Here is a 15,908-nt window from a genome sequence, read left to right on the forward strand (position 1 = left end):
AAAATAAAACTTTTTTATTTGATGTAAAACTAGACATATTGTGCAACAATGGGACAGTGTTTTCTTTTTCTTTCATATGTTAAAGCTTTGTGAATTTGTACAACTGACACTTGTGTAACAAATATGTGATGCTAATTATGAGATATTAGCCTTAAAGATAAGATCCTAACAAAGCCCAAATTATTATTCTGTTTTTCTTAAACAGATTGCCAAGGAAACTGGGTGGCCTTCAGTGATAGTTTGTACCAAGTGTCTTTGGAGAAGAAATCCTGGGAAGAAAGCAGACAAGACTGTCTTCAAAAAGGTGCACACCTGATGATTATCAACAGCCGAGAGGAACAGGTGTGTGTGTGCAAACATAAATTAATGTACTATGTTCAGAATAAAACACTGAATGAAATCAGAGAATGTACTGACACATCACTTTAAGTTCTGTATATTTACACTTACTTGTCTTTCAACTAGAATTTTGTGAACCAGTTCAAGAAGTCTTTGTGGATTGGACTGACTGACTCAGAGACAGACGGAAGATGGAAATGGGTGGATGGGACTCGCATGACCACAAGGTTGAAATAAAAATTAAATTCCTCTCTTGTCCATAAAGTCTTCTTATATCATCAAGTACATTAACTAACTTAATTTAATTCATATCTTGTTACTAAAAACAAAAGACTGACTGATCTGTTGAGTTTAACTCTTATAATTTTATCTGTATTTCAGCTACTGGAATAGTGGTGAACCAAATGGTGGCAGAACGGAAAATTGTGGACAGATAAAGGTTCACGACTCGCAAAACGGCTGGAATGATGAAACATGTTCCAATAAACACTTCTGGATATGTGAGAAGAGAGTTACTCCATAACTTAACATCTATGCCCAACAAATAGTGCAGAAAACAGAGCCATGAGATCAACTCCTGAAATGAAGCTGAACAGAAAACAGTGGCCACTTAGGCTACGTCCACACATACACGGGTATTTTTGAAAACACAGCTTTTTCTATGCGTTTGGGCCTTTTGTCCACTGAAAACTGAGATTTTTAAAAACTCCTGCCAGGGTGGAGATTTTCGAAAAACTCAGTTTTTGCGTTTACATGTGGACGAGCAAAATGGAGATTTAGCCACGCAACATCAAAGGTGTGCACCTTTTTTAACGTCAGATCTGCAGTTTTTACATGCTTACATATACACACGCAGTTGCTGCCCCTCCACTTGGAAAGACAGAGTGAACTTTGGACGTAGCTTTTACATTCAACACAGACGCTCTCACAACCTAAGTGTAATATTAAGGAATAATTCCACCTCACTGTCTGTCCACACATAGGACTCATTTCTGCTTCTATGCGCCATCTTTGTTTACGCTTACCCTCTCAGGCATCTAGACTTCTGATTGGCCAACATTTCGACACAGCATTATATCATAGAGATATTTTACAAAAATGCATGTGTGGAAGATGATTCTTTTTTTTAAAACGAAAATGGAAAATCTCCACTTACAAAAATACCCATGTACGTGTGGACATAGTCTTAGATGGAAACAAGTTTAAAGGGTTTTCGCTTTGCTTTCTAAATCAAGAATATCTTTTGTTACTATATCCAGGATCTTTAATCAGCCGACGATCTGCTTTGGTGTGACTGGTCATGACAATTTTAAGACGTGTTAGATTAAAAAACTTGCTCAACAATCCCATGCTCAAAAATTCTCATCTTATAGGAAAATATTCTGTTATCATAAACTTTCCATCTGTATTTACAATTTAATCATTAAAATGTTGACAATTTGGACTTGTTTTACTCCACCTGACTCATTTATTGAGGAAAGACTGAAGATTTGGGAAAAAATCCTCTCAGTGTGCTGTGCAAAAATGCAAAATCCAACCCAAGTTTTCGCTCTCATGTATTCATTTCTAATATTGTTCATCCTAGTCCTAGTGAAAGTCTTAACATATACAGCTCTGCCTCCCATGTTTTTGTTAGTGCACAAACCATAACCTGAACCATACATCACAGTAGGCCTGCTGCCATCTTGTAAACCTTCCCTTTCACGTTTCCTGCTATTCTTCTGTCCCAAATCCCACCTGACACTAATCTCCACTCACTCTCCAGTGTACTCTGAATTGTTAAACCCAGGTATTTAAACTCATCTTTCTTTACTACCTCTACTCTTTCTATCCTCACTCATTCTGTCTTACTTTCATTCCTCTTCTCTCTAGATTATGGCTCCACCTCTCAATAGTCTCTTCCACCTGGTCCTGCTCTCACTACAGATAAGTATCGTCTGCAAACATCATTGTTCACAGAGACGTCTGCCTGACCTGATTTGTCAACTTGTCCATCACAACCACAAACAAGATCTCTGATGATGGGCTCAGAGTAGATCTCTGATGCCCTCCATGCCCACCTTTAACCCGTCTGTCACTCCTATTCCACTCCTCACGACTATCTCACTGTCCCACATTACCCTTTGTTCTTCTCTGCCACTTCTGACTTCGTGCAATACCTCAGCTCCTCTGTTTTTTCTAAATTCATAAAAGACACAGTGCACCTCTTCTGACTTTCTCCATACCGAGAGAAGCACTCTCACAGCAAACATCAGCCTGTAGTGCTTTTTCTTGGCATAAAGCCATACTCCTGCTTGCTGATCATTATGTTGCTTCTTAACCTAGCTTAAAGATGGTATGGTTCATCAACTTTATCCCTATTCAATCTTTTTTCTTGCAAGTACCCAAAAATCAATAAATGCATCCAAGTATATAAATTTACTGAATATTATTATTCAGTAAACTTGTATACATCAATAATAAACACAGTTGAGACAATTAAAGCAGTAGTGTTATTCATCTGAAATAATCTGCACTGGTTTTTATTTTGGATCAAAGTAAGAGTCATTGTACTACAACTATTGTAAATAGAAAAACTATTTAATCATTTTGAAAGCAGCATGCTAGGTTACCATAATGATAATAAAAGCTGAGCTGCAGTGGTTTCTGATTGCGTCCAAGCTGCAGTAATACCACTTATTGACATGTAGGAGGAAAGAAAGTTAATTATAGTGCATATAGTAAATGAAAGCTTTTGACCGTACTTCAGCCAAAAAAACAATTTAAAATTAAAAATACAGAAAGAGAATTTTTCCAGGATAACAATTCTGTAAAAACAAAAATTTTGCGTACAGGAAGCTTAAACTAAAACATTAACTTCAGGATTAATGCTGGGTTTTCAGTAGTGCTCTGGTTTTACTGAACATACTTCATAGTACATGCTACAGCTGGAACTTGTTTGTATTGAGTTTTAATAGTTTAAATAGCACTTTCCTGTTTAATAGACAACCACTTGTGTTAGTGGATATTTGGAACTACAACTTGCAAATTCAGAAACTCACAAAACGCTGTTCACCTCAGATATCTGAACACCCACCTGAGTTAACAATGCAGATTCAAATCATGGATCAAGGCTGTACAAGCACAGAGGAAATATCAGGTGGTCAGAAAAAGGAGTTCAGAAGAGTAAAATAATACATGTAATGACTGGGACCCACACACTGTTATTGTGCATGTTTATTGCAGTTGCACACATATTGTTAGAGAGTTATCTCTAGGATGCCAGTGCGATGGCTTCCTCAGGACAAGGACTCTTTCCAGATATACTTTAAGGAGCATTAACTGGTTGAACAGCAGGCCAATAGGTACAGCAATTGGCATACTCAGTGAGATAGTGATGTGTCGCAGCTGTTCTGATATTCTACTTATCTATGTGATGTACTTCTGTATGTTTTATCTTTTACGGCAATTTTTACCTCTACATTTGAAGCTAACACTTTGATAAAATGATCTTTTTATCATAATTGTGACATAAAGCAGACATGATATCTCATTTAATACAGTGGTCAAAATAGAGTATTAAACATCCCAGGAAAGGCCTTTGATAAAAAAAAAAAAAAGTCCCAGTTCATACTATTAAAAAAGAAAACTTCAGGAAAACCTCAGAATTACATGTAAACTGAGAATAATGTGAGTGAAAATATTAATTTCCCATACATGAGTTAAAACTGAAGTAGATCTGAACATCTCATCTGTTCTGTATTTCCATGTTTAGCTGGAAAACACACAACTGAGTTCAGGAATGTTAATAAAGAGGGAAGTGGACCTTCGAGAAAAGCTCACTTCTCTCTAACTTGACCTCAAGCTTTTTCTGAATTTTCAAAACCTGTGGTTTTCAGCCACAGCGGCTATTGTACTGGATTCTTCTGTGACCTCCTGGATAGGGTTCTCTATTTGTTGGAAATGTCTCTCACCGCAGTTTGAGGGTGTCCCGAAGCCTTTGAAATTGCTTTGTAGCCCTTTTCCAGACCGACAGGGATCAATGACTTTGTTTCTCATCTGTTCTTGAGTTTCTTTAGATTGTGGCATGACACAGTTCATACTAGTACTTTAACCTGAATAGACAAGAAACAACCTTTTGAGGTTTAACTGACTTCTCAGCTACAACTGAGATAATTCATGATGTCTCAGCTTTTCTATATTTAGGATAAATGTGGAAATGTTAAAACAGCAGTTTCAGTTCACGGTGGGTTATGCTAGAAATGACTGATCCTTCAAAGTAATAAGTGGACAAAAGTTCACAAAAGTTATTGTAATGCAAGCTCACTTTAATTATTTGGTAAACTGCAGTTTTGTGGGGCAACGCAGTTTGACCAAGGAATGCAGCTCAGATTTTGGGAAGTACCCCTCATATTTCTTTAAAACTGGAAAGAGATCATTAATCAGCATATGTAGCTAATCTAAAGCATGATTAAAAAACTGCAAAGCAAATAAAAATGTGTTGCACTTACAGCTGTCCCAGTGAGTGGTGAGTTCATTGCACTTTTGCACCAAGAGAAAATGTCTCTCGTGTTTGTTTATTTATTTGACTCAACAATATGTCAGATATTTTTCCACTTTTACAACTGTGGCTTTACTTGAAAGCTTTTTCAGTGGGAGTGGGATAGCAAAGTGGCTTTAGCCAAATTTGCACCGTGCCCATTGTGATATAACCCTTTAAAGTTCACCCAAAAAGCATTTGTTCGACTTTTCTCCTTTGAGTACTGAGAAAGAAGATGACCATCCAGTGAACTAATACTTGCTCCTGTTATGCATCACAGTTATTAAAGCAGTGGAATCTGATATTGAAACTACGATATCTGCTCATGATGTTTGCCAGGAAGAAAAAATGCAATGCTGTTCAAGTAACTTGCCTAAAAACTTTCATTTGTCACAATTTAGCTTTTGAACCAATGAATAAGTGTAAAATAGAAAGGTATTCTAAGAGCATGTTCACATGGTTGTCTCCTAGTTTTTCATGACAGTGACACTAAATATCTTCTGTACCACTTTATTTTTATAAAACCTTACTCTACTCTCAGATCTATTCGTTTTATATTCTACTGTCTAAAGCAAAAGAACCTTTACTGTTACAATAACAGTAAATGTATGAAGACATAAATGTATTTAAAATTTTTGGACTTTGGATATTTTTGACAAATATTGATTCTACCTCCAAATTCAAAATTTGTAAAGAATCAATTAATTATTTTTTAAAAGCTTTCTGGGTTGTGTTGGGTTCTGCTCAGAGGAATGCAGCTTTCTCCAAAAGGTTTGAGCTGCACTTTATTAAAAGTGTTTGTATTTGAGCTGCTCGTTTGTTAGAACAGCAATCAGGTTTAATTTCTAATTCATTTTGTTGTTTTTCAATTGTAATGGTTTTCATCATTGAACAAGAAAAAAATAATCCACCCTGTCTAAAAGAAAGTGTCAAAACCTGGGTGTTAAAGAAGTGATGTAATGAGTCGCCCTCTTGTGGTGGGTTTGATTTGTGATTAGATGTTTAATGTCAGGAAGATGGGTGCATGATCACTATGAGCAGATTGTTGCATTTACTTACTTGCTGTGAGATAAAATTACTGAGGAAAAGTTCTGAAGGAAAGAGGAGAAGTAAGTGTCTTCTCTGGAAGAGGAATTTCTCACCTTATCCATAATTAATGTTTTTTTATTATGTTTGCAAATATTATGTCTCCAGATTCTTGAACTACCGAATGAGTTTGAATGGTGAGCTAACGATAATTAGAGTCTCTAACTCTAGTCTAACTCTAAACTCTGCTGAATGGCACTGTGATAAAAATTATGGATGAAAGATGGGAGTTTTTGAGAATGTGGATAGTTTAATTTTAGAATAGAGACTTTCATTTATAAACACTGGCAATCCGCCCTGTTTACCACTAAATGTTTGAGAGAATATTTTGTCATACTTGCAGATCTTTTGCTTTTTGTGGATTTATGATGCAAACACAATTTATTTATCCTTTATGAGTGAATAACATCATCACAGGCATGACCAAAAGAAAAAAACAAGGACAAACAAAAATGTTTTGTAATTATAAAAAAATTAAAAGACTATTTTGCCTCAGTCAAAATCAGCATCACTCAGACTTTAAGCTCAATTTAAGATGAATATGACATAAAAACACAAAGAAATCAATCAGAATCAGAGAAGAAAAGAAGACCAAATCAGTGTCACCAACGAATGTGTTCTTAACACAGACTGCTACATATAAAATCATTTTTCTACTCAATGTGATTAATGGGAGTGATGAGGAGAGGTGCAGAGTTTTTGCCATTGTTGTTATTACAGGGATTGAAGTATGGGTAGAGTTTCTCAGTGAAGGAGCAGCCAGTAAAGGAGTAGATAAGAGCTGCTGCATCTATATCATAAAAGGAAACCACACCCTCCTCGTAATCTACAAACACTCCCACCTTCTCAGGACCAGACGGACGACAGAGACAGACATCATGATCATCGAGAGCTTTGTACTCATTTCCATTTCTCAGCACTACAGTCCAGAATCCATCCTCGGGACTAAGAGTCATTATTTTCTTCCTGTCGATCGACTCTCTGGCCACTCCCAATTCCCAGTCAGTCTTTCTTTTAACTTGAGCCTCATAGTAAAATCTGCCTGAAGAGAAACTCTGCTTTCCTAAAACACAAACACAGTAAGAAAATCTCTCCGGGTTGTCTGGAAGATTCTGCTTTTCATCTCCATGATTCACTTGTTTTCCATCATCAGACAAGATGAGCTCAGGATGTGCTGTATCAGCATCAAGACTCACATCCACAGCATACTGCTGGACCCTCCTCAGCTCAGCCTCAAACAGCTTCTTCATTTCTATCCTCAGTGTCTCCTCCAGCTGAGCCACAGCTCTCATCACAGTCCCCTCATACGTTGGTGGAAGGACGATGACCTCAGTCCAGTACTTGGTAGGTGGAACAGCTTTCAGAGATGAGAAGCTTTGAATAAAGTGGAGGTGGTCTTCAGAGCATATTAGATTCTTCACCTCAGAGCTCCTCTTCTTCAGCTCTGAGATTTCCTGTTCCAGCTCTTTGATGAGATCTTCAGCCTGTTTCTCTGTTGTTTCCTGTTTGTCTTCTATCTCCTTTATGACCTTCTTCAGGTCTTTCTCAATAAACTCCTTCAGAACAGTGAAGATCTGAACACCTTCTGTTTTCTGTTTGTCTGCAGCATCTTTACTCATCTTCACTGACTCATTGATGTCCTGAATCTTCTGTCGTCTCTTCTCGATCATTTGCTGAATTTCATCATCCATTTTCCTCAGCTCTGTCTTCTTTTCTTCAGATTCTTCTCTCAGAGGTACAAACTCATGAGTCTTGTGGTCTAAAACAGAGCAGAGCGTGCAGACACTTGTCTGATCGGTCTTACAGAACAGCTCCAGATGTTTATCGTGCTTCATACACATCCTGCCTTCCAGGTTCTCCACAGGCTCAATCAGCTGATGTCTTTTCAGACCTTTGACTGTCAGATGAGGTTCCAGGTGAGTCTCACAGTAGGAGGTCAGACACACCAGGCAGGACTTCAGGGCCCTCAGTCTGGTTCCAGTGCAGATGTCACAGGGAACTTCTCCTGGTTTGGCAGCTTGTTGCTCTGAGCTGCTCCTCTTGGCTTTCTGTTGAGTTTCACCTCTGAACTGAGCAACTACCTCAGAGAACAAAGTGTTAACCTTCAACAGAGGTCTACAGTAGAAAGCCTCTTTGCACATGGGGCACTGACAAGGAGCATTTCTATCCCAATGCTGAGTGATACACTTCTTACAGAAGTTATGTCCACATGGTGTGGTGACTGGATCAGCGAACACATCCAGACAGATGGAGCACAGAAACTGATCTTCAGATCGCAGATTACTGGCAGCAAACATATCTGCACTCTGGGAACAAAAGTCAAAGCATGATAAGTTAAAGTCTAACAATTTTCTGTGAGTGGTTTAGAACTGTCGAAGTGGGATCATGACAGCAATTTCAGATGAGACAAAGAACTTGAAAAAATCTTCAAGGTATAACTATCTTATGTTGCATGGAGTCCAAAAATCACAGAATCACATCAAATAATTTAAGAGTAGAGTAATCCACTCAGAGACATCACCTACACACTCACTTTATGTTTCTACATGTAGAGCTTACTCACTAAGTGCTGCCGTTCACTACAATCTCCTGACTGGAGGACTCACCCCGAGCTAGTTTTAGGATTTTTAGAACTGTGTTATATCAATCAGGTCTAAGAAGTTAATCCCAGGACTTTATGTTTGTTTACAAGTTTAAATAAATTTCTCATGTTATCCTGCACTGTTTCAGATGAGAGTGTGACTATGTTTGGTTTCATAACCACTTCTTTAATTCTAGTCATAGTTTAGTCCATGGAAAATCATTCATCATCTCTCTTCAGCCGTTTTTTCCAGTAAAATATCTTTAATATATTTATAAAGCCATGCATATGGTTCTTCCTGGTTCTTAAGTAAGTGGGGGTGAATTGGAATTTGGCACTCTTAAAGTTTCAAGATTTTTGCAGCAACTTTTAACACTCATAACTTCATATGGATATAGGAGGAGACTGAAGCATGCCATTTTCAGCATTGAAAAAATTACATTCAATTGAATTCTACACTGGTGTCATGATTTTTCTGTAGCATACTTTGAGGATCAGCATCGTGGGATATCAGGATATTGATAAATTGCACCAGTTTAATGTTGGTGACGTAGAGAAACAGAAACAAGTATCGGTACCCTGTATTTTCAATGTGTTTTCTGATCATTCACTGGAGGAAACTTAAAAAAGGCAATTCTGGCTACATTTTGAAAGCTTATGTCACCATGTGGTATAGGTGGTTGCTCAGTGTTTAAGGAGAACACTTTCTCAGCATCTTTTCAACAGCAAATGTTGTAAAATCCAAAATATGCGATATAATTCCAAAAAATAAAAATCAGGTCTGCTTGTCAAATGCAAACAAAACACTATGCATCATGTGTAAGCTGACAGAAAAAAAGTATCACTCTAAGAGAAAAATTAGCTGATTTTGAATTTGAATTCAACAACATTTCTGAGACTTAAAAAAAGAAGAAGAAACATTCATGAGAGTTAAGTTTAATTTAATATAGATAATTAAAACAAACCACTGTAAAAAATGTGTACTCTTAAAATTTTAGCACTTACAGTATAAGTGAAGTTTTGAGTTAGTGTGGCTCGTTCTGTACTCACCAGTATTTGAGTCACTTGCTTAGAAACAAAAGATGAACACTGTTTGATTTTGAGACACAAATCCAGAGCTTTCAGCTGTAGTACTGTTATTACTGCTATTACTCACACTAACATTAAGTTTCATTTCAAGAATTTGACGTTTAATTTCCTATTATTTCTCCAACTCTTCCTGCAGGTGTTTGTTAAGGTTTTGGTTCCTCTTTCAGGTCCACAGATGATTATAAAGTGCTAGAAAAATGAAGGTAACACTCGATCACAGACTCAGTTAAATTCATAATCTTTCAGTCCTATTGAGGAGATACTAAGGCTGTTACACAAGAAGAGATGGGCAAGGATGAGTGTATAAACCCAGCAGTACCAAACTGTCAGAAACAGACTCTGTGAGGGTGGCATGAGGGACTGACGTCCTTTAGTGGGTCCTGTGCAGAGCCGTGCAGCTTGATTGACATTTACTTGTGAACACTAGAACCAGCAGGTTGTCCAATGGTGTGCCGGTTGTCTTCACAGATGAAAGGAGGGTCACACTGAGGACATGCAACAGAAAGTCTGGACCTTCAACATCTTCCACCATGACCAGTTTGACAGTATGCTGAGTAGGCAGGTCACTGGTGATCAAAGCACTGATGAGAGAGGATGCTGCAATTTGCATCAATGGAAAATAAATTTGACAGTCGTCTGCATAATAATGGAAGCAAATATTATTTTTCTGTAAAATTATTCCAAGTAGTAACAGGTACAAATAGAAAAGGACAGTTCCAAGAATAGAGCCTTGTGTAATCCCGCCAGAGGAGGGCAGCAGAGGTGTAGGTAAAGGTTCTATCAGAAAGGTGGGTCCTAAACCATTGGAGAGCTGAGCCAGTGATGCCCACCCACTGCTCCACCCTGGACACGCGGATCTCGAGGAACACAGCGTTAAAAGGCAGCTGTTCAGTCCAAAAGCACAAGTAGCACACAGTCACCAGAAGCTATTGCTAAAAAATATAACATTAAAAAAGCCTTAATAAAACATACTGATTGCTTTGGTGAGCTTTTAGTCCTGGCTGGAACACTTCCAGAATTGCACATTCACCCAGGAAGGACTTCAGTTGGGTAAAAGCAATTTTTTGTAGGAGTTTAGAAAAGAAAGGTAGCCTGGAGACAGCCCCTGAAACAAAACAGAATGGTCAAGGCCTGTTTTTGTCAGCAAGAATTGCCCAAAAATATTTTTACAAAAGGTCAATGTACTGTTAATAATGGCAAGAATAAAAGGACCAAGGGTAGGAAAAACCTTCTTAAGGAGTTGAGGAGGAATAACATCAAAGGGGAATCCTGATGGGTTTATACTGGAAATGAACTGTTCTAATAAGGAGAGACAGGCTCAAAGTGGTCAACAAAAGCCAAACAGGGTGTTGAGATGGATGGATCATATGAAGGCGCTAGTGCTTACAACTTTCTCCAAAAAAGTGAAGACATTTGTCACAAACTGAATTGGAAGTTTCCAGTCCTTCATCCCTCCACATGAAGAGTTTCGTGAACAATAAGAACAGAATTTTTTAACTTTGATTGTTTACAGTTTATGTTAATGCTACTTGAGTTATTCTGACATGTCAGTGTGAAATGAAAGGTGTAAAAGTCCAGCAGCAAATTTGATTGGTGCATTTTCTTTTCGTAAACACCACAGTGCCTAACTTTTCCTGCCTTTGTGTTTAACCCTCCGTTGCACACATTTTTATTGCTACATATCTAAAAATGACTCAACATTATCTAATAGTTCCTTTTCAGTAGATTTAATGATATTATTGATTATTAGGTCGAAAAGGAAAAACACTTTTGTTTTGTACTGTGTTTCATGTAGTGTGTTACCACAATACTTTTTATAGTATTAGCTTTTATATGCTCAACCTGATGAGATCACTCTTACTAACACCGCCAATGAACACCTGCTGCACCTGCAGTACAAACTACATTAACAGTGGAATTTGCAAACATTCATTTCTTGATGCAGAAAATGTTGAAATGGTTCTTATGGGTCATTTCATGAGAGGTCATCAAATACTTCCATCTCGACCATCATAGATTCCCCTGAATAAAATAGAGGAAATATATTATTCCTAATAGATATTACACAAAGGTTCAGGTCACCTGTGTCATGATTTTTCTTAAAAACAGTATTTCAAGGGACATAAGAAAAGTCACGTGTTATAATAATGATTTTTATATGTGATATATAGAGTATAAGATTTTATATAATATACAATACATTTTTGATGCATCAATGCTGTTATTTATCTGAGTGCAAAGAAAGTAACAACCATTGACTGTTGTCTCTGACTGGGGTTTAAGGTTTATCCTGTTAATGTAAAGAAAGTCTGTTTATCATTATTAAATCTTTTATTTAAATAGATAATTTCATTGAGATCAAGCCCTCTTTTTCAAGAGAGACCTGTGTACAAAACATATATATAAAAAATATACAGACAGGCACATGATGATTGAGAAAACATGTCCTATGGTGGAGACAGCATTGAAACACATCATTATTGGAGACATAATTACAGATTGGCTGATTGGCTACAAGGACATTTCCTAAATGTTTTTGCTCCTTTGGTTTAAACGACACTAGACTAGACGTCCTGTTTTCCCTCTTAAAGGGAGAAGAATGTAATTGTGGGGGAGTGTGAAATTATGAAAATTCAGTATTGAGAAACATGTTGTCAAAGAGAAGAATTAAACAGTATTACAATCTTTTCACAGACCACTTTCAAATAAAATGTAATAACCTTTCTTGTCTAGTTAATGCGATTGATAGGAGTGATCACAAGAGGTGCAGAGTTTTTACCATTATCATTATTACAGGGATTGAAACATGGGTAAAGTTTCTCAGTGAAGGAGCAGCCAGTAAAGGAGTAGATAAAGGCTGCTGCATACACATCATAAAAGGAGACCAGACGCTCCTCATAATCCACAAACACTCCCACTTTATCAGGAGCAGACTGAAAAGAGAGAACGGCTGCTGGGCCAGTACATGCTGTGTACTCGTTGTTGTTCCTCAGCCATAGAGCCCAGAAACCATCCTGAGGCTTTACTGAGTTTCCTCCCTTCCTGTTCACTGACTCTCTGGCGACTCCTAAAATCCAGTCAGTCTTTCCTTTAACCTGAACCTCAAAGTAAAATCTGCCTGAAGAGAAACCCTGCTTTCCTAAAACATTTGCAAAAACTGTGAATCTCTTTGGATTGTCTGATAGACTCTGATTCACATTACCAAAATTCACTTGTTTCCCATCATCAGACAAGATGAGCTCAGGATGTGCTGTATCAGGATCAAGACTCACATCCACAGCATACTGCTGGAGCCTCCTCAGCTCAGCCTTAGCAAGCAGCTTCTTAAAATGTTTTTTGAGTGTCTCCTGCAGCTGAGCCACAGCTCTCATCACAGTCCCCTCATACGTTGGTGGAAGGACAATGACCTCTGTCCAGTCCTTGGTAGGTGGAACAGCTTTCAGAGATGAAAAGTTTTGAACAAAGTGGAGGTGGTCTTCAGAGCGTGAGGCCTGCTTCAGCTCAGAGCTCCTCTTCTTCAACTCGGAGATTTCCTGTTCCAGCTCTTTGATGAGACCTTCAGCCTGTTTCTCTGTTGTTTCCTGTTTGTCTTCTATCTCCTTTATGACCTTCTTCAGGTCTTTCTCAATAAACTCCTTCAGAACAGTGAAGATCTGAACACCTTCTGTTTTCTGTTTGTCTGCAGCATCTTTACTCATCTTCACTGACTCATTGATCTCCTGAATCTTCTGTCGTCTCTTCTCGATCATTTGCTGAATTTCATCATCCATTTTCCTCAGCTCTGTCTTCTTTTCTTCAGATTCTTCTCTCAGAGGTACAAACTCATGAGTCTTGTGGTCTAAAACAGAGCAGAGCGTGCAGACACTTGTCTGATCGGTCTTACAGAACAGCTCCAGATGTTTATCGTGCTTCATACACATCCTGCCTTCCAGGTTCTCCACAGGCTCAATCAGCTGATGTCTTTTCAGACCTTTGACTGTCAGATGAGGTTCTAGGTGAGTCTCACAGTAGGAGGTCAGACACACCAGGCAGGACTTCAGGGCCCTCAGTCTGGTTCCAGTGCAGTAGTCACAGGGAACTTCTCCTGGTTTGGCAGCTTGTTGCTCTGAGCTGCTGCTTGCATTCTGTTGAGCTTCATCTCTGAACTGAGCAACTACCTCAGAGAACAAAGTGTTTATTTCCAGTTGAGGTCGTCTCTTGAACAGTTTGTTACATAGGGGACACTTGCACCTAACATTAATGTCCCAGTTCCGGGTGATGCAGTTTTTGCAGAAGTTATGTCCACATGGTGTGGTGACTGGATCAGTGAACACATCCAGGCAGATGGAGCACAGAAACTGATCTTCAGGTTGCAGATTACTAGCAGCAAACATGGCTGCAGTCTACAAAACAAAAGTAAACATTTTAGCGGAAAGAATTGTTGTTTTTACAGATGTCTGGCTTTGATTCAACGGGTTTAAGAAAAATATTTGGGAATTACCTTGTCTCTCATTTGCTCACAGGTAATGGGACAATTAGGTAAGTTGTTTCATAGCCAGATGAGGTCTGTTCCATCATGATTTCATGAAAAATGAAATTGCTTCATACTGTTGATTCTTTTTATAGCTTTTCATTTTTCACTTTAGAATATGAGGCCCAAAGAGATGTCAGTGCAACTGAGGGATCCATGATTAAGCTGAACAAAACAAACAAAAACAAACAAACAAATTAAATCAAAGTAGTAGAAAAAACTTCAGGAGTAGGCAAATCAAAAATCTGGTACTTTCACTGAGCAGCTCAGCAACACCAAAAGGCCCCAAAGACTTCAAGATAACTAAAGTGCACGATGATGGAATTATTTCTTTTGTTTAAAAGAAAAAACAACTTCACATCCAACCAAATCAAGAATATCATAGATGAGGTATCACTGTTAAAAAAAGAGATGCTTTTATGAATGTAAACACAGAGGATTTACAAAACTGCACAAATTGCACACACATAATTATGCAAAAAACATTAAAAAGTAAGTTTTAATGTCTAGGCCTAGACCAAATCTAGACCAAAACACTAAATTTTGCTCTACAAGGGGAGGAGGGGTGAGGGGAGGGGTGGGGGAGGGTATGCCCCCCACACCCCCGTTGCCGAGCTTAAAAACTGGCATCTTTTGCACGTACAAGCACGTGCACATGCACTCTCAGGCACGTGCGTTCACTCATCCGAAAAGGGGCACTTCCGGGCCATGCGGTCCCACTGCGCACGCTCTGTCTTCTCCTAGCGGGATGTGTTTTAATAAGGTTCATCAGCCGCTGTTGGCATTTTGGCTTTTCATGGTAAATATATACAAACAGGAATTACTTTGTCTTTTTACACTGACACTATAGAAAGGCTTTTGTTGTCAGACAATCGAGCTGAAACGGCAGTGTGTTTTATAAGCAGATTTTCGACGGTTAGTTAAACGACTACCCAACCTTGTTGCATTGTTTCTAACAACTGAGCGTTGTTGGCTGTTTCAGACTTTAAGACGCTGTGTATCTCAAGAAATGGGGAGATGAACTGCTTTTTGTCTGTTTTTGAGGGTGGGGGAGAGGGATAAAGGTTGATAAGAGCCAGCGAACTCCTTCCTTGAGCCTGACACCCGCACGTTAGTTTGTGTATTTGACAGTCTAAATTTCATATTTTTAGACAAAATACACATTGATTTTTGATGCCATCTTTAAAACATAGATGTGCCATATATTATTTTAATCTTGTTTATCAACCACCGTGTGCGTTTTGGTTTTCAGTGTGAATATATACAAACAGGAGTTACTTTTTTAAATGCAGGGTCGTTTTTCTAATGGTGCTTTTTAGACACTGATCTGAAAGATAAATGTTTGTGTTAGAAGCAGCTTTGCGGGATTTGTTTTTAATAGCGAAGGTACTGACCTGTGTGTCTCTTTATACTGTAAATGTTAAATTCTAAGGCTACTCATTATTTATCTCGCACTAAGTCTGCTTGGCATATGCTATGTATAAAGGCTCTGGACCTTTCCAAAAAGGCGTAGAGGCGACTTTAGCCTGTACTTTTGTAAAACACATCCCGCTAGGAGAAGACAGAGCGTGCGCAGTGGGACCGCATGGCCCGGAAGTGCCCCTTTTCGGATGAGTGAACGCGCGTGCCTGAGGGTGCATGTGCACGTGCTCGTACGTGCAAAAGGTACCAGTTTTTTAAGCTCGGCAACGGGGGTGTGGGGGGCATACCCCCCACCCCACCCCTGAAAGGTTTCAGTTAGTTAAGAGTGAGAAAGAAAAGACAAGATTTGCACCCACATTGAA

General features: G+C 38.5%; 3 protein-coding genes across 3 annotated transcripts; 1 reads left to right on the forward strand and 2 right to left on the reverse strand.

The window, feature by feature from the left end:
* The first annotated feature begins 48 nt into the window (after positions 1-48).
* Positions 49-982, forward strand: LOC102193967 (CD209 antigen-like protein A). Its single transcript, XM_013911628.1, has 4 exons — positions 49-58; positions 206-342; positions 466-566; positions 721-982. Exons 1-4 carry the CDS (start codon positions 49-51, stop codon positions 860-862), a joined length of 390 nt encoding a protein of 129 aa, XP_013767082.1. The 3' UTR covers positions 863-982.
* A 5,615-nt stretch (positions 983-6,597) lies between these two features.
* Positions 6,598-8,241, reverse strand: LOC102194254 (E3 ubiquitin-protein ligase TRIM39-like). Its single transcript, XM_005736329.1, has one exon. It carries the CDS (start codon positions 8,239-8,241, stop codon positions 6,598-6,600), a length of 1,644 nt encoding a protein of 547 aa, XP_005736386.1.
* A 3,730-nt stretch (positions 8,242-11,971) lies between these two features.
* LOC102202209 (E3 ubiquitin-protein ligase TRIM21-like) lies at positions 11,972-14,185 on the reverse strand. Its single transcript, XM_005736271.1, has 2 exons — positions 14,095-14,185; positions 11,972-13,996 (listed from the first exon to the last, which is right to left on the reverse strand). Exons 1-2 carry the CDS (start codon positions 14,104-14,106, stop codon positions 12,344-12,346), a joined length of 1,665 nt encoding a protein of 554 aa, XP_005736328.1. The 5' UTR covers positions 14,107-14,185; the 3' UTR covers positions 11,972-12,343.
* Positions 14,186-15,908: the final 1,723 nt, after the last annotated feature.

This window comes from Pundamilia nyererei, unplaced genomic scaffold, assembly GCF_000239375.1.
Source record: "Pundamilia nyererei isolate P.nyererei 1_Seehausen unplaced genomic scaffold, PunNye1.0 scaffold00068, whole genome shotgun sequence".
Taxonomy (NCBI): domain Eukaryota; kingdom Metazoa; phylum Chordata; class Actinopteri; order Cichliformes; family Cichlidae; genus Pundamilia; species Pundamilia nyererei.